The 19,113-nt window shown below is 36.0% G+C and overlaps 2 protein-coding genes across 2 annotated transcripts; both read right to left on the bottom strand.

Moving 5' to 3' along the window:
• Positions 1–455: 455 nt before the first annotated feature.
• Positions 456–4,271, bottom strand: LOC105668209 (glucose dehydrogenase [FAD, quinone]-like). Its single transcript, XM_012360439.2, has 2 exons — positions 1,937–4,271; positions 456–1,820 (listed from the first exon to the last, which is right to left on the bottom strand). The coding sequence occupies exons 1-2, from the start codon at positions 3,818–3,820 to the stop codon at positions 1,686–1,688; spliced, it is 2,019 nt and encodes a 672-aa protein (XP_012215862.2). The 5' UTR covers positions 3,821–4,271; the 3' UTR covers positions 456–1,685.
• Positions 4,272–8,419: 4,148 nt separating this feature from the next.
• Positions 8,420–13,176, bottom strand: LOC136999809 (uncharacterized). The gene is made up of 2 exons (XM_067354632.1): positions 13,093–13,176; positions 8,420–11,047 (listed from the first exon to the last, which is right to left on the bottom strand). Exons 1-2 carry the CDS (start codon positions 13,117–13,119, stop codon positions 9,044–9,046), a joined length of 2,031 nt encoding a protein of 676 aa, XP_067210733.1. The 5' UTR covers positions 13,120–13,176; the 3' UTR covers positions 8,420–9,043.
• Between the last annotated feature and the right edge of the window lie 5,937 nt (positions 13,177–19,113).

The following is a 19,113-nucleotide window of genomic DNA, read 5'->3' as shown; positions in this document are numbered from 1 at the left end:
TCAATTCAAATAAATATGTTTATTCTAGGAACAAAATTTATCATTCGAAATAAGATTTTTATATTCCGCACAACAATGTTATCTCAAAACAAGTAATTACTCTTATTCCAATAAATTAGCCTACTATAATTCTTTAGTGAAGAATATCAGATACTTGAAATCAACATTTCTTTCTTGAACCTGCACATTTTGTTTCCTCTACCAATCGCATATGTTCAGTTGTAACGGCATATTCTCTTATTTGAAAGTAAGTAATTATTCTACATAAGTAAATATAATACTTGGTTCAAACAAAGGAAGAGTTTATCTCAAGAAAAAAAGATATCTTTATTAAAACATATGGTTTTCTTCCATCGACTCTATATAATAAGCAAATAGAATTCTTTTTTTAATTTAATATTCTTGATTAAAGTATTAAACTTACTAGGATCTAAAATACATTTTGAATAAATTTGATGTTTATGATGAACTTACGATAGATTTGCGGATATATGAACTTATGAAATACTTCAAACAAGTAATATTTACTTAAATACAGTATGTATTTTTCTGTGTGTACTTATAAAAATATGATATTAGAAAATGGCGTCAAGTAAAAATAAAAAATTATACATATCATTATTACAAAGAAAAAATTATTTTATGTTTTTTGGGGGGGATTGTTATCCCTATCTCGATATTTCTAATGAGAAAGGTATATTTTACCTTGGTATACCCAAAGGATATACTATCGTCTCAAAAACATCTTTGGAATATCTTCTGGACGTCTTTTGAATATGCTATGCTATCTGGGTACATACAGGATGTTTCAGAATGATGAGACTGCTATTCGTGTACGAGTACAGCTCGGTAAACTGAACAGAAAAGTCCTTTACCAATTTACAAATTTTCGCAATAATAAGTGAAATATTAATTAAAAAGGATTGACAAATGAGTAATCTGTTCGAAAAGCTGTTCAGTTTCTCCAGAGAATTACATAATGTAAATAAATAATATCCATGAGTATTTCGTGCTTTTAATAAAAATATCTTTTATAAAACTTTAAATTAACAATTATTTATTAATTTATAAATTGAGAAGAGTCTCTAGAACATTTAACAAGTCTAATATAATTCATCGAGTGTAATTTAATAATATTTTAGGATTATTATATTGTAAATGTTACAATTGAGAATTGAAATTTTGTTCTTGAATTAATTATTTAAAAAATAAAAGATTTTAAGGATCGTATCGATTTTAAAACATTGATATTTAGCAGTCGGAATACGGAATCTCACCGTATTACAGATGCATCGTATCTGAGGCAGAGCGCCGCATGCGTTGTCTCAAGACGTAGTGGGCAGCCGGTAAGCGTTAGCTTACAAAAATTAACCGAAATGTGCAGGGCATCGATTGATGTAATTTTTCCCTAAGAGCGAAAACGTGAAAAGTAAAAATTTGACGTGAATTCGACGAATAGAATTGTCGAATTCACATAAAAGTTTTTATTTTTTCTTAGGAGCGGAAATGTGAAACATCATCTTAATGTTTCAAGTATTTTTCAAGTTAGATATAAATATTATTAAATATTAAAGTACGGTTACAGTTGTAAATCTTGAAATATAATGCTTTGTAAAAACTGAGAAATTTACAGCTTAAACTTGGACGCTCAGAAATAATATTTTTTTAATATAAATCGAATTTTTTTAATATCCCCATTTTTCCTTGATTATATCTGCCGCTTTTTCGGCGATCATATAAACGGGTAAATTTATGTGCCCCGATATAATCTCAGGCATGATGGATGCATCTGCTATCCTTAGCCTTTGAACACCGATCACCTGCAAAACATTGCATATTTAATTCATAAATCATTCATAAAGCATATAAATTACAACGCAGTAACGTCTATCAAATCTCTCATAATAATTTTAATTTTATTTTTAACAAACGCTACCTTTAATTCCGGATCGACAACAGCAGTGGCATCTCCTTTTGGCCCCATTTTACAAGTCCCGGAATAGTGATAGGTTGGGCACGACAATGTCCTTACCGCACACTCCCAGTAAGCATAGGAATCATATTCGTACTTCTCGCATCCCGGAAGAGTGTCGTTTAATAATTCTGAACCGAATGCCTGCATTGTCTTTGTCTGACCGATGCTTATCGCGTTCTTAATACCGACAATCATCGTCTTGACATCCTCGGGATCGTCAAAGTAATTTGGCGTGATCTCCGGTTTAACATTAATGTCATTAGCTAACAATCTTATCCGCCCACGACTTTTCGGTTTCAACAACATCGGTAATGTGGCCCAGCCATATTTGCCACGGTGTTTACACCATATGTCGTGCACTTTGTCATTAAAACCCATTATAATAGGCAGAATAGGATCACCTTTAATAGTACCGCCGAAAAACATAAATTCGATATCCGCTAAGCTACTGCGTTCTTTTGGCCGCTTCGTGTTGATAAAACCGAGTGCTTCACACGCACCCGGAATTACACCTGGTCCCGATCGCCTCGTAAGAAAATCTGATATATATGGATAAGCAGGGTTTATTACATCTTGCAATCGTAAACTCGTCGAGTCATTTACCATCCACGTCAGGCCGCCGTAAGCTACATGATCCATTAAGTTTTCACCAACGAACGGTGCATCGTAAACAACGTCAATCCCGAGATCAGTGAGGTGATTGGAAGGTCCGACACCCGATAGCATCAACAGCTGAGGCGACATAATGGCACCCGCATACAAGATTACTTCCTTGCTCGCAAAGACGGAAATAATTCGACCGTGTTTCGTGAATTTCACGCCAATTGCTCGATTCGTACGACGATCGATGAGCACTTTCTTCACCGTACTCTGAAGGCTCACATGCAGATTCTTGCGATGGCGAATTGGATGCAGATACGCTCTATTGCTGCTCATACGGGTGCCGTTCATGGTCGTGCTTTGTACGTACGAGAATCCGATCATGTTCTTCCCATTGTAATCCACTATCGGATATCCCAGCTCCTGCCCGGCACGTAAAAACATTTCCGCTAACGGTGTGCGGTATGTCGAAGAAGAGACGTGTAATGGTCCTTTAGTTCCGTGGTATGTAATATCTGACTGCAGCTTTGGAACATTGATTGTTTCGAGTTTTTTGAAGTACTTGAGAACATCCTTGTAAGCCCAGCCTTCGTTCCCCATTTTAGCCCAGCGATCGTAATCCTCGGCGCCGCCTCTAGTGGCGATCATATAGTTTAACACGCTGCTGCCGCCAAGTACTTTGCCGCTGGGCCAGTTGCAGCGGTTATCAGTCATACCAAGACAGTATTTCTTTGAAGATTTAGTTCGAGATTTCCAATTGATATCGTCGCCCAATTGCAAGAAGTAAGTTAATAATGGGACGTCCATAAAAAAATTTTCGTGATATCCAGCTTCTATTAACAATACTTTTGCCTGAGGAACTTCACTCAATCTCGCGGCTAGCGTGGCACCGGCTGTGCCAGCACCCACTATTATAAAGTCGTACATGGTTCCGAGCTGCGGAGTCATATCTGGTACTTCTTCTTCTAAAAAACGTTGACCTTCCCACAGAAAACTGAGCGATTCGATTCCTAGTTGCACTAAATTTCCTATGTTCCATGTTCTTGTTTTATTGTTAAAGTTCTGATACGCGTTCGACGGCAGTTGCCCGTTTAACGATAGGATTGCAGTAAATAATATACCGATAAGAAGTACTCTGTTCGACATGTTGAAATGACGGCTGCCTTTTGAATATTTTGCAATGTTGCGATATAGGACCGGTTGTATGCGCATGTGCGGCAATACGACGTCAGTACAGTGTCTCATACAAGTTAAACAAGGCACCGTTACCCCGCTACATTAAAAATAATTCAAAATTTTTTGAAATTGATTGAAATTTTCTACTTCTTGGTTTTTTAGCTGCTGGCTCCGTAGATTCCATGCTTGTAAATAAATAAATCTTACCTTATTTGTAGTCACTTAACCTTCTCATGTCAAAACGTTTCACCATACGGTCAACACACAACATATAACGGCACTGGATCTCCATCATCGCACATGCACAGAGCCGCACATGCGCATACAACCGGTCCTATATCGTAACACTAATTTTGCATGCCGAGAGAGAACCACATATACAGGGTGTCCCAAAGTTCGCGGTCCAACCGTCGTGTACAGATAGAGCGGGTCAAACTGAATAAGTAAATCCTTTACCACTTTGCAAAATTTTCAATAATTAATTAGAAAATAATTAATAAAGATCCGCCAATCCGCGCAAGTATTCCCCGAGCGCCGAGCGCGCGGCGAGTAGAACCCACCCAGCATAGCATAATACAAAGTGCGGCAGAGCGGTGGGAGGTACGCTCTCTTGGCTAGCTGCGCACACTACACTGCCGCGCTTTGTATTATGCTATGCTGGGTGGGTCTTACTCGCCGCGCGCTCGGCTCTCGGAGAATACTTGCGCGGATTGGCGGATCTTTATTAATTATTTTCTAATTAATTATTGAAAATTTCGCAAAGTGGTAAAGGACTTACTTATTCAGTTTGACCCGCTCTATCTGTACACGATGGTTGGGCCGCGAACTTTGGGACACCCTGTATAGCTGTATAGCAGCGCTTGGAATTAGTTGCACATTTCGAGCCGATTCAGGAGACGACGCCTCCTGTTCCCCCACTACCGCTCGGCCGCTGGCGGCCGAGCCGCCGATAGCTCTGGCGCAGGAGCGTTTTATATAAAAAATAAATGGGTTGTTGAGGCACCTCTCAGAAAATAGTAATATTTTCTTTGCTACATAAATAATGTTTATTTTCATTAATAATTAAATATATATATATATATATATATATATATATATATAATGTATTAATGAAAATAAACATTATTTATGTAGTGAAGAAAATGTTACGATTTCCTGAGAGATGCCTAAACAATCCAGCCTATTTCTAATATAAAACGCTCCTGAGCCAGAGCCACGGTGTAAGAATATAAGGTGATTTCACGGCAACAAATTTTTGTGATTTTCCTGTCATTGTTCCACATTGAACCGCTAGGTGGCTACGTATTGAGGGACTTTAAACATATATATATATATACAGGGTGTCCCAAAAATTTTGACACAACGGCCGTATGCCGGTAGAGCAGACCAAACTGAACCGAAAAGTCCTCTACCATTTTACAATTTTCACAAGGGTTAAAGAGATATTAATTATTAAAGATTACCGAATGCGAACGCACGGCTGAGATACGACCGCCTACAGACTACGGTTGCTAGGCGCGCGGCGTGCGGTAAGCGGCGAGCGACAAGCGGCGAGCGGGGAGCGGCGAGCGGGGAGCGGCGAGCGGCGCGTCTCGCCGCTTGTCGCTCGCCGCTTACCGCACGCCGCGCGCCTAGCGACCGTAGTCTGTAGGCGGTCGTATCTCAGCCGTGCGTTCGCATTCGGTAATCTTTAATAATTAATATCTCTTTAACCCTTGTAAAAATTGTAAAATGGTAGAGGACTTTTCGGTTCAGTTTGGTCTGCTCTACCGGCATACGGCCGCTGTGTCAAAATTTTTGAGACACCCTGTATATATATATAAATTTTATTAAAATTTTATTGTCCTGCGGAACTTAATTATAAATATTCATTTTCTTAAAGAAACTTAATTTTCTATAAAGACTGGAATACATTATTAATTATTTTTTCTGCAAATTTAACTAAGAATAATTTGTTATAAAAAAATTAAAAAATATTTTGTCAGTAATATATATTTTTATACACAATGTTAAAAGTTTTATTTTAAAAAATTTGTATTATTTAGGACTATAATTATATATATATGTGCTTTAGAGATTCATTATCTATCCTTTTCTATCCACATCTATCCATATCTTCTATTCTTTTTTACTTGGGATTTTGCATCAACGTGACATCTTGTGTGACATGCCTTAACTATGACATCTTGATCACAGATTTTTTGATAGAATACAATGGTCGTGAAATCACCTTATATTTTTACACCGTGGCCAGAGCTATCGGCGGCTCGGCCGCCAGCGGCCGGGCGATAGTGGGGGAACAGGAGGCGTCGTTTCCTGAATCGACTCGAAATGTGCAACTAATTCCGAGCGCTGCTGTATAATCATAATAACTTGAAATTTTCATGATAAAGTTGTTGGACGGGCTGGATTGCTCCTCTAATCCTCTCCGCAAATCAGAACGTAGTATGAGCGAGCGGACCCCAACGAACATATACATATATTGGATAATATAGATCAGAGCTCGGAATTATTTCATCTTTTTGGCCGATTCTCGTGGTAAGTATACGCCTCCTTTCCTCCCTTTACCGCGCGCGCGGCAGCCGCTAGGACCAGCGCCGCTGAGCGGGTCTATTATTTAGGTCTACTATTTAGGAGCGGTGCTATTCAATGTTGCACTCTGGACGATGATGTGGCATCAACGTCTTCAAATCTTCCATAAGATGACGATGTCTACAGGGTGTTTTATTTTAATCTAGCCAGGCAAATATTTCAAACGCTGTTGAGTTTAGAGAAAAATGTTTCAGACAAAAGTTGTAGGGTTTGGAGGGGGACACAAGATGGTGGGTTTGAGTTTTTGATGAAGGTAAAATTGAAGGTCATATGAAGGTCAACTTTGTTTTTTTAAATGACATGTAATATTTTTCATTGCATATTCTAAAAGGACATAAACTTCTGCATTAAAATTGTCTGACACGTTTTTCATGAAAATCCATAATTTTTGAGGAAATTTAGCAAATTTAGCAACCCCGAAAGTGAGAGGCAAGGGGACTCACGTAAATCAAGCACCCCGATGGAATCAGATTTTCGTCACGTCCACGCCGTTGATTCCGGGTAACTCTAAGATCGAGAAATATTCATGAACATGTACAAATTGATGCATGATTCTCTTTACGAAAAATAAACATTTTTTCTTTAATTACTAAATTTCCTCAAAAATTATGGATTTTCATAAAAAACGTGTCAGACAATTTTAATGCAGAATTTTATGTTCTTTCAGAATATGCAATGAAAAATACTACATTTTATTTAAAAAAACAAAGTTGACCTTTATGTGACCTTCAATTTTACCTTCATCAAAAACCCAAGCCCATCATCTTGTGCCCCCCTCCGAACCCTACAACTTTTGTCTGAAACATTTTTCTCTAAACTCAACAGCGTTTGAAATATTCGCCTGACTAGATTAAAACACCCTGTATAATTAATACCTCGAGTGGCAAATACCAATACTCATTGCCGGTTGATCCATTTTATCTGCAAAGGAAATTACATCCATTTTAATTTAGATTTTTTATTGACAAATTAACTTGTAAGACAATAAAAGATAAATAACTGCTTGAAAAAGTTTAGTACTAGTGATATAGTGGATTTTAATGAATTTATCTATTAAAAATGAAGCTTGATGTGCATATATTATAAAATACAATATTTTTATTTGTTACTTTACATTATTCCAATTAAACAAATCGACACAAGTATCACTCTGTCTTTGTTCGATATTCAATGAGCAACAGAGAGAATAAGTAAGTAAGATACGTTATGGCTCCGAAGGGTCTCCCCTCTTGCGGCCATAACAGAGAGAATAATACTTTTGTGTCACTTGTGTTTCTTGGTGGAAAACTACCTATGGTAGTTTTCCACCAATGAGACACAAATAGACACAGTGTCAGGCACAAAACAGTTGTGTGAAGCCGCTTGTTGGAACATTATAATTCTTAGTACAGCCATAGTTGCGTTTTATAATAAATTTTTTCTTGAAATTTTACTGATATGTATATGTACATCTGCTTTAATTGCATAGTAAGTATAATTTACAAAAATAAATTTTGAACTTCACAATTTTTATAAAATAATATAGTACATAAAATATAATAGTACATAAAATAATATAGTACATAAAATATAACCTCAATTACTTTTTTATTTTGTAAAAAACTAAATTAAATATTCTAATTTTTTAGATGAATAACGATAATAGATTAATTTACAACAATTTGCATGTTTCTACCTATTATTACCAGAGAGAAGCCTGAGAGGGGCCATGCCGTCGTTTTTCGTACGACGCTTTCTCTAGACCGTAGCGCTAACTGGATCCATTTTTTGAGCTGACGGAACTACATGGCTAGATCCACTTTTCGCTATGGTAAAACGGCCGATTGGTGCATGTCTGTGCTAGATCCACAATTATTTTACCATAGCAGTTTTAATAAAAAAAACGGAAATATTATGGATCTTGTTACGTCTGGTCACTAGACGTGTGTAGAGAATTCTGTAATATCGACTATTAGCGCGAAATATGAAATGTCTCCTTATTTTTTTAGTCACCCTGCATTCACCGGGTTTACTAGGGATACAGGAGGTAACAATCTATCGTATGAAAAGGATATGAATAAAATTTAATAAAATAGATTAAATTAGCTTACCTAATTTTAATTAGGAACAAAGCCTTATAGATACGTCTTAATAATGCAGATATTACACTGCTAAATATAAACCAAATAACTCAGTGTTTTCAACTGAACAATGCAGAGAAAAATAGTATGTAGAACTTAATATGACCTAACAGTGAGTCTGCTGGAAGAGAACTGTCTCACGAGCGATGATGTACGTTGGTCCTCTTGTGGTGGGGAGTAGGCCCTCGAGAGTATCGCATAGATTTTTAATCGTCACATTGGCTTCTTGATACGTTGGAATATCGTTTGGCTGGAAGTTGATATGCAGCTCGTTTTCGTTTATAGAAGATAGCCGACGGATAAGATGGGTGTCTGGTAACCTTTGCTTATTTTATTCTTATCTCTTCACTTATTTGTTCAATGCATTGTTCAATTATGCAGTATTCTTATAGCTATAGTATAATTAATATTTTTATAACTAATAATACAGTTAACACTAATCATAACTTCAATCTTGCTCTTTGGATGAATTTTAGATGGACTTGTACAGATCTCTTTAATAATGTTCTGTTTTTTGAATTTTACCATTGTCGGGACATCACACCACCCCCCTTAAGTAACAAATACCGATAGTACTTTACTAAGGGATTTGTTCACTTCCATCTAATTTAGCCCGTAAATCTCGAAACGAATAGACTATGGGTACGGCTTGTGTAAGTTGTGCGTGTGTTTCTGTTGGTTGTGCATTTATTATCGTTGGCGTATTGTGTGTGGTTTCATTCGCAGCGCTCTCGTTTACATGTGTTTCTTGCTTTGGTTCTGATTGGTTCTGTTTTTTGTTAGCGTGATATAATAACAAGTGTGTGAAAGAGCTCCAAATAGCTGCTAGTAAATGCAGACTACATCCGTATGCTGCATGTAGTGCATAACCATGAATTAGAGTATCGAATATTATTTTGATTAACCTGATTATTATAAATATTCCAAATATTCCGGCCGTTGCAGCGCCAAAAGTAGTAAATCCGTTCCATATTTTTGACAAAGTATTATTGTAAATTTTATTCAAGGAATTTTCATCTAACAAATTTTGTAAAGAAACGGTATCGGAAGGGATTGATTGTCCTGTAAAGCCTCGAGCGATGGTATGTAAAACAGCGCTTTTTTCAGCGGGGAACATAATATGATCTCTTAATTCTTCTAAGTCTTGTTGAGAATAAATACCGCTAGTAGCCAAAGATTTGGGTGCCAAGTATTTCCAAGAGAGTTTTGTTAATGGTTTAATTTCTTGTGGCGGTGTTGTCATAGCAGGTGTTGGGTTTAGCTGTATCCAGTTTTCGTCAATATTGTAAAGTATTGGAAGAAGGGAGTTGCAGTCTCTAAGTGTATGATGTTTAGTAATGATTCGTGATTTTGGAGTCATGTATAATGAGGTGTTTTTAAAAGTGATCGGTAGTTCTGTATGACAAGTGTTTGATTTTCGGACAGTTACTTCAATAGGTATACATTTAATTACATGGATCGCCTCTCCAGCTGTGACTGCCATATAGCCAGGCATCTTCATAAGCCTGAATGCAAACTCATCAGGTAATATTGTTGCTAAAGATAAGGTATTTTGAATTACCTGTTTCTCCAGTTCACATTTTTGCAATATTATGTCCTGGTAAAGAGAGGTTATCTGATTTCTGATATGCCTCTCCACATACACAAATTTTGAGTTTACATAGGTGAACATGTCCAAATTTGTTACGGCAGTCTTTGACATTGTCTTAAAGATGTTTCCTTTCTCAGTCTCGAAGATGAACAGTTTGGGATGTTCTGTTCCAAGTAATGTGTATCCGCAAGTAGTATGTTTACGTGTTTGTGTAAGAGCAAAAGTCGTGTCTTGTGTCTCTAAAGTGAATATAATAGTGTGTTGTGCGCCTAACAACCCTTGAAACTTGGTAGCAGTCCCTTCAAATAAAACATCATATGCTTCAAACCCGCAAGCTGTTATTGGCATGCTTTGCCAAAACGTATATCCATCATCCGAGTCTACACAGGTTTCTTCGCTCAAATCGCAAATTGTGCCAGATTTTAGTATTATTTTTCCTGCGTTTAGTTTTACTGATACATAAGCGGTTTTTAACAATATTTTTACTGTGGCTTGAACTATTACATCATCCCAGGTACCGTAATAGTCTGAGTATTGAACGCCCTTACAAGTTCCGTCTACTTTTATCTTTCCTGCGATAGTGACACTACGATAGTAAGTATTATTAGGTTTTAATCCGTCTATAATGTCTGATTCTCCTATCCTGAGAAGCCCTTCCCTATGCATTTGAACGCATCTACTGCGTGATGTTTCTTGTAAGTAACTGGCGTATCCATTATGCACAGCCGCAATATGAGAGTGCATGCCGCAGTGGTATATGGTTCGCATGATCTCAACTTTACATTGTATAACTTCGGTGTGTGTGTAGCTGGCTAATTGTAGTAATTGTATATATGAAGTCGTAGTTATCGGTGTGTCTATATTCAAATCGCATTCACCTGATCTTAGTAAAGAAATTGTGGTTACGTTGAGGTAGGTTCCTCCGCAATCGTATGCAATAATGGCATTCGTACCAGAGAGCAAGGTTGAAGTCAGTAGGATGGCGAAACTTGCCTGTGAGTAAAATATTTTAATTAATACAATGAATTGGTAACAATTAATAATTAATGATTTTAAATGGTTAACTAATGATATCATTATAACGCGTTTCTATATTCTTATTATACGTAGATCCGGGAATCTGGGCTGTGTTTACAACTTAAGTCATGATTAATTATCACTTTCCTTCATCCCGGTTCAATTGTATGCGCAGATTTGGATAACTTTAGTTTATTAACATGTACCACGCGATGTTTTCCTTTAAAGTTAATTCTTACATTGTTCATAGGTAACATTTCAATGATCTCGTAGGGTCCCGAATATTGATCAGAAAATTTGCCCTTCATGGGTTCTTTTAATAAATAAACCTTATCATTAATCTTGAATTTTTGGACATTTACTTTTTGATCGTAATATTTTTTACTTTTTTCTTTTGATTTTATTAGATTTCCTCTGGCTATTTCTTGAGATGATTTTAAAGTATTAAAAAGATTGGTCAAGTAATCTTGATAAGGTAATTCCATATATTCTTCTAAAATAGTGGTAGAGGAAGGTACCCTAGGGATATGTCCAAAGACCAAAGCGTATGGTGTATAGTTAGTTCCTTCATGCACAGAGGTGTTATAAGCAAACATAGCTGTCATTAAATGTTCGTCCCATTCATTATTATTGTTAGTATACATTTTTAAGTATTCTGTTAACACGTGGTGTGATCTTTCGATCGAACCATTCGACTGAGGATGGTAAGCGGTGGTACGGCACTGTCTAATTTTGAAATGTGAAGCGATTGCTTTCATTAAAGAAGTAAAAAAGGTAGGAGCTTGATCGGTTAATAATGCTCGCGGGGCCCCATAGATGCAAATAAAATTTTTTACAAATGCTTCAGCTATTGAAATGGAATCTGCCCTCATCAAGGGTGAGGCTACTGAATATTTTGTTAAAAGATCCTGTATGGTTAGTATGTATGAATTATTATTTTGTGTAGTAGGCAAAGGACCCATAATATCCATTGAAATCTTATCGAATGCGGCTCCCGGAGTGTCGGTTATCAACATGGGCTGTTTAGTCTTAACTCTGGTTAATTTTTTGATTTGGCAGTTTCGGCAATTTTGAATATAGGTTTGTATGTCCTGTTTCATTGTAGGCCAATAAAAATTCTGACGGAGTCTATTATAAGTTTTATTCACGCCTTTATGTCCTCCTACTTTGGTTGCATGTTTCTCATATATTAAATTTTCCCTCTCGTTTATCTCAGGAAAACGTATCAAGGATTTGCAGATTGTTAATGTTATTGGCTGATCGAGTAAAAATCTTTTTAAATTTCTATACACAAAAACCCATGGTATGTTGTCATAAAAGTCTGTTTGTGCTATACTAACAGAGGTTATTTGTAGTTCTTGAATTACGTCAGTTAAAGATCTCATGCAATTTATTATTTCGTCACGTTCAATTTGGATGTGTTTATTTGCTTTGACCGCGAGGGCTATTAAAATTTTGTTACCTATGTCGGTTACGCGGGCTCTCCCGATAGATAGATTACTATATTGCGGAAGTTTATTTGTGCTTTTTGATAGTCCTTAGAACCCTTATCGAAAGGTGTACCGTCTAAATTTACAAAAATGATATGATTATCTTTCTGCATTAACAAAGAGTCGCGAGTCTCTCTTATCCTTAAAAGTTGTTCATCGTCATCATCATCAACGGAGTCGGGTTCCGTACTTGTCGATTGCTCATCATCCGAGTTCATTTCAATGTCTGAGTGTGGAAGATCAGAAGGGAACGACGGGAGTTCGTTAATGGTTATTGGATATATCGGTAAGGCATTTTCCATTGGATTTTCTATAGCTAAAGAAGCTAAAGAGGATGTTCGGTTAGTAATTGGTAATAGAGCAGTATTATCGTATTTAGAAGCTATAGGAGGCCTAGAAGATTGTATAGCAGTTTGATGAAAAGAAAGCGATTCATTTAAAGGAAGTATTATAGCATTTGGCGGGTTTCTGGATAAAGCATCAGCGACAGTATTAGTTTTCCCTTTTTTATAATTTATCTCAAACTCATACTCGGATAGTTTTAACCTCCATTTCCATAGCCGAGAGCTTGGGTCCTTTATGGAATGCAGCCAAACCAAAGGTTTGTGGTCCGTTAGGATTGTAAAATGCCGTCCGTATAAATAGTGCCTGAAGTAGGTTACACAATAGACAATTGCAAGGCACTCCTTCTCTATAGTCGAGTAATTCCTCTCCGCGCTGTTTAAGATTCTGGAAGTGTATGTTATCGGCAGATCTTTTCCAATGGATCCTTGACTTAACACACCACCAATAGCATATCCACAAGCATCTACTGTGAGGATAAAAGATTTGTTAAAATTTGGGTATTGGAGAATAGGTTCTTTACAAAGTTCGTCCCGTAAGATAGTGAAAGCCTTTTCCTGTAAGGGAGTCCATGTAAAAGGTATATCTTTTTTTAATAAATCGGTTAAAGGTTTGGCAAGTTTCGAGAAATCTTTAATAAACCTACGGTAGTACCCAGCTAGGCCCAAGAACTGCTTTATATTTTTCTGATTTTTTGGTATAGGAAAGTTTTTTACTGCTATGATTTTGTCTGGATCTGGTTTAACCCCCATTGAACTGATCACATGGCCTAAATATACAACTTCGTGTCTCAAAAATTGGCATTTCTCGGGTTGAAGCTGTAAGTTAGCTTCTCTTAGTCTTTGCATTAATTTTTCAATTTTTATTCTATGTTCCTCCAAGGATCTGGCATACACAACAATATCGTCTAGATAGACAAATACTTCGTTTCCTTGTAAACCCACCAGCACACTGTCCATAAGTCTTTGGAACGTGGCTGGTGCGTTTTTTAGACCGAATGGCATTCTTAAATATTCGTAATGCCCATACGGGGTGGAAAACGCTGTCTTAGCTCTGTCATTCGGATTCATTGGAATTTGATGAAAGCCCTGTGCTAGATCAAATATGGAAAAATATTTAGCACTTCCTAACTGATCCAAGATCTCTACTATATTTGGAAGGGGGTATGCATCCCCGATAGTTTTTTCATTTAACTTCCTAAAGTCAATTACCATTCTCCATTTTTTTTCTTTTTCTCCGATCGATTTCTTAGGCACAATCCAAAGAGGTGCATTATATGGGGAAGAGGAAGGTTGAATAACGTTATCTTTCAGTAATTTTTTCACTTGTTTATCTATTTCTTCTTTATGGACTGGCGGGTATCTATATTGTTTAACATGAATAGGAATGTCGTCAGTGGTAGGAATGGAATGACTGGTGATATTAGAAAATTTTAATTTATCTCCTGGTAAGAAAAAGCAGTCTATATTCTTTTCTAATGTTGTTTCTACATGTCTCCTCTCTTCTTCATTTAAATGACTCAAGTTTGTTAGATTTTTTAATTTATTATAACGGTGTTCAATTGCTGGAATTGTATCTTCAATGTTTGATTTATTGAAATAGCAAAGCGCAGTGGAATTAGTAGGCTTAGTGAGGTCACTTAATTCAGTGGATTCAGAGAAATCAGTGGAGTTAGTAGAATTGACACAGTCAATTAAATTGGTAGAATAGTAATCTATCAAGTGCATGGGCTTTAGTATTATTGTGTAGTCACGCTCAGTGACGTTATATACTTTTAAATACCCTTTGCCTTGTGAATTAGTAACAAGTGCCTCACCAAGATATAATCCTTTAACGGGTTCACAACGCGGTACGTATCCTTCCGTTCTTTCAGGATTAGTGATATTAAAAGAGACTGGTAACACAGTTCGGGCTGGTACTATTATTTTCTCTTCGTTATAAAATGGAATTGACATGTTTCCAATAATCAAACTTTCTTTATCGTAATTTAGGATAGCATTATTATTTTTTAAAAATTCAGAGCCAAGAATTCCATCGCTCGGGATGGGTACTTCATCCTGCACTACGTGAAACTTTGTTATCTTACCGGCTACTGCAAAAATTACGGCTCCCTGTGTTTCAACAGGAACCTTAGTAATGCCTCTTAAAATTAATCTATCATCTAAATCTATGGGAGTGTTTCTTAAAATTTTAGACTTAATCATATTTATGACAGAACCTGAATCAATCATAAATTTGCAATATCCTTGTAAATTTTTACAAGTTAGTATTATTTTTGGCAAAAAAGTAGCTGCCTCCGGGTTTGCCACTATTATTGTTGCATCCGGAATAAATTTTGAGACCTGATTATTTGCGTCAGAATTATTCATCCTTTGCTTATTATTGGTTCTGCCTGTACACTTATCGGATGCGCTGTAACATGAGCCGTATCCCGGGCCGCGCTCGCTATCGGGCGGCTTTCTAAGTTTTCCGGATTCTGTACAGAGTTTCGGTATGCTAGCTTTTTGCAGTTTGATATGTTATGCCCCGGAAATTTACAGTATCGACACACATCAGGAGAATTTGGACCTGGTACACCCGGAATTAGTGGTCTAATCCAAGGGCGCGGAATCAGTGTGTTAGGATTTTTCAAAATTGACTTTGGTGGTTCAGCGTGCGGTGATTCTATATTTTGTATGTCAGAGCGTAGTAAAGGAGCAGTTTTCTGCGAAGATTGACATTCGCGTAATTTTTCTACTTCTAAATTATTTGAAATTTTGACGGCCCACTCAATGGCTACATCTAAATCGGTTATTTGCCGGTGTTCCATACGAGTTATTATATTAGACGGCAATCCATTAATAAAAGCTTCTAATACTTCTCCATCTATTTCTTCTAGGAAAGTACGGCTTATGCTTTTTCCCTGACGTCTATTTCCATCCAATATAGCAAATTTCAAATCTTTTACTCTCCCCGCATATTTAAGAATTGTTTCAGCCGGCAATTTGTAAGTATTAGCAAGTTCACCTCGATATTGTGCAATTGACTTATTCGGTGCAAAAATAGCTTTTAGTTTGTCTAATAAATCGACAACACGCGTATACATATTTCCTTCAACAACTTGGTACGCATCACCCTCTAATTTATTAATAATAAACTGTACTAACTGAGGCTCCTGTACAGAGGATAATAGATCACGAGCACGTTCACAAGCACGGGCAAATTGAAATACCGAAATTTTATAACCGTCATACGCAGGGATATTGGAAGCTACATCCTTTAATTTTAAAATCGGAAATGATGCTGGCACTTCGTTCTGCGCCGGCATGCTTTGATATTCTTCGTAGGCCGATGCGGCTCTTGAAGTTTCGTTCACGCGTTGTTCTAACATATTTATTTGTTCCGGCAATTTTTGTAACTGAGAGAGTTCACTTTGTATTTTAGAAAGCACTTGCATAAGTGAATTCGCGTCAATAGCTTCAGTAGCGCGTTTTTCTATTTCTTCGCGTTCGCGTAGCAAAGCTTGATGCTGTGCGCGTAATTGTTTTTCACGTTCATCGAGATGTTTTTGCCTAATGTCTATTTCGGCGTCGGTCGACACCGGTCCCTGCGAGCGAGTACCGTGTGACATTTTAAATTCACAAATCACGACACAGTGGAATATAGTACTTACACTGAAATATTATTATTAAACAAAATTATTGAACGATAGATCATTATCAAATCCCACCGCTGCCACCAATTTTTATGTTACGTCTGGTCACTAGACGTGTGTAGAGAATTCTGTAATATCGACTATTAGCGCGAAATATGAAATGTCTCCTTATTTTTTTAGTCACCCTGCATTCACCGGGTTTACTAGGGATACAGGAGGTAACAATCTATCGTATGAAAAGGATATGAATAAAATTTAATAAAATAGATTAAATTAGCTTACCTAATTTTAATTAGGAACAAAGCCTTATAGATACGTCTTAATAATGCAGATATTACACTGCTAAATATAAACCAAATAACTCAGTGTTTTCAACTGAACAATGCAGAGAAAAATAGTATGTAGAACTTAATATGACCTAACAGTGAGTCTGCTGGAAGAGAACTGTCTCACGAGCGATGATGTACGTTGGTCCTCTTGTGGTGGGGAGTAGGCCCTCGAGAGTATCGCATAGATTTTTAATCGTCACATTGGCTTCTTGATACGTTGGAATATCGTTTGGCTGGAAGTTGATATGCAGCTCGTTTTCGTTTATAGAAGATAGCCGACGGATAAGATGGGTGTCTGGTAACCTTTGCTTATTTTATTCTTATCTCTTCACTTATTTGTTCAATGCATTGTTCAATTATGCAGTATTCTTATAGCTATAGTATAATTAATATTTTTATAACTAATAATACAGTTAACACTAATCATAACTTCAATCTTGCTCTTTGGATGAATTTTAGATGGACTTGTACAGATCTCTTTAATAATGTTCTGTTTTTTGAATTTTACCATTGTCGGGACATCACAATCTATTAAGAGGATGCTGGAGTTACCGACTGAACACGATTTTTTCGCGAGCAAGGATTTTTTTATTGTCTGCAAAGAATAAAAAATCCTTTTCTACGATTAAGATACACGCGATAATAAAGTGCGGAAGCCTAGACTTGAAGGCAAGAAAGAAAGAAATAAAAAAAAAAGATTTTTCTTAACCTTTAAAGCTGTCAATTTGTGACAATATTCTCTTTATGCATAAATTATGCAACTTGTGTATCTTTCCGCACTCTAGATTATACGGAAAAACATTTTGGAACCCTCAAAATTGAACTTAGAAGCTTAGTTTATTAGAAATAAATCCGTGAAAATTTGTGTATATGTGTGCGTGCGTGTATGACGTATTGAGTAAAACAGAACGGTACATTAGTTCCCGGATTATGATCCAGAGACGCTATATAGTTCTCAGTCACAGACTAAGGAATAGAGGGACGAAGCACAAGCTGTACCGGGGGAGCACGTTTGCGGCGGGGGGGGCCGCCATATTCGTTTAGTAATCACCACACATAGAACTCACTATTTGCGTATGTGTGAGAAATGAAAGTCAGATCCTGCGCACAATAAACAAAATAGGAAATAGAAATAGGAATAATTATTAAATATTAGAAATAAGAAATTGGAATTATTTATTTTAAAAATAAAAAGAATAGAAAAAATTAATGCATGAATTAAGAAATAAGAATTGGAACTAATTAATATATTTTATTCTCTTGTTAGATATAAAATAATTTCTCTTTTTAATATTAAATAATTATTGCTATTTCTAATATTTTGTCTACTGTATGCAGAGCCTCAGAGTAATAAAAGTTAAAGTATTTTATAAAATTTATAGTACAACAATAATAAAACCGCCTAATCTCTTTACGCTTGTCACTCGTTATGTCTAGTGGCACCACTACACGAGTGTAACCATGTCACAGACACAGAATCTCTGTGTGAGAATCGCTACATCAATATGGCGGAAAGCAGTCCCCCCCGCACGCTTGAATTACCATCCCCTCTCGCCTAAACTAGGACTTTAGACTCAGTCCCTCTATTCCTTAGTCCGTGTTCTCAGTGCTATCTGTCATATATATTAGAATCTTTTAAGTTAGTGTGCGTGTGTAATTATGTGTGTGTATTATGTGCTAAGAAACCTGATTGAAGATAGGTTGAAGGCACTCCAAAGGATAAAAAAAGTGTATGTATTATATATTAATTTTGCAACATTTTTGCAACATTTTCATTATTTAATTACATACATTTATATTCTAATTTTTGTAAAATACTTTTATTTATGTGTTTTATGTATATATATTATGTATATTATGTGCTCCATATTATATATATTTACTTCAAAATATCCATGTAAAAAGTTAATATCATTTTGTATATTGTATATATTTTTATAATAAATGAATACGTCATATAACTTATATTATGTATAAATAAGTTATATGATGTATGACATATGTCATATAACTTATTTATAAAACATGAAATATAAAGGTATTTTTAGTTTTTTGTATGTATCATTTGTAAAAAAATCTTGATAAAAGAAACAACATTAATTTTGTGATTTGCAATAATCTGTTTCAATATATACTTTTTTTAAATATTTACAATTAGCCTTATTTTATGCGTTTACTTTGGTATCTAAAATACACATCAAAATATAAAATTTATTTCTATCACAGTAGAAAAGAAATATGTTATAA

This window comes from Linepithema humile, chromosome 4 (genome assembly GCF_040581485.1).
Source record: "Linepithema humile isolate Giens D197 chromosome 4, Lhum_UNIL_v1.0, whole genome shotgun sequence".
Lineage (NCBI taxonomy): Eukaryota > Metazoa > Arthropoda > Insecta > Hymenoptera > Formicidae > Linepithema > Linepithema humile.
Note: the sequence above shows the minus strand (reverse complement) of the source record. Positions and strands in the feature narration are given on the sequence as shown.

Coding starts and splice junctions, on each gene's coding strand:
- LOC105668209 (XM_012360439.2), bottom strand. CDS start 3,820: ATGAGACACTGTACTGACGTCGTATTGCCGCACATGCGCATACAACCG. Junction 1,821..1,936: donor TTGTCGATCCGGAATTAAAG/GTAGCGTTTGTT, acceptor AATGTTTTGCAG/GTGATCGGTGTTCAAAGGCT.
- LOC136999809 (XM_067354632.1), bottom strand. CDS start 13,119: ATGGAAATGGAGGTTAAAACTATCCGA. Junction 11,048..13,092: donor TGGAGGTTAAAACTATCCGA/GTATGAGTTTGA, acceptor TTTTACTCACAG/GCAAGTTTCGCCATCCTACT.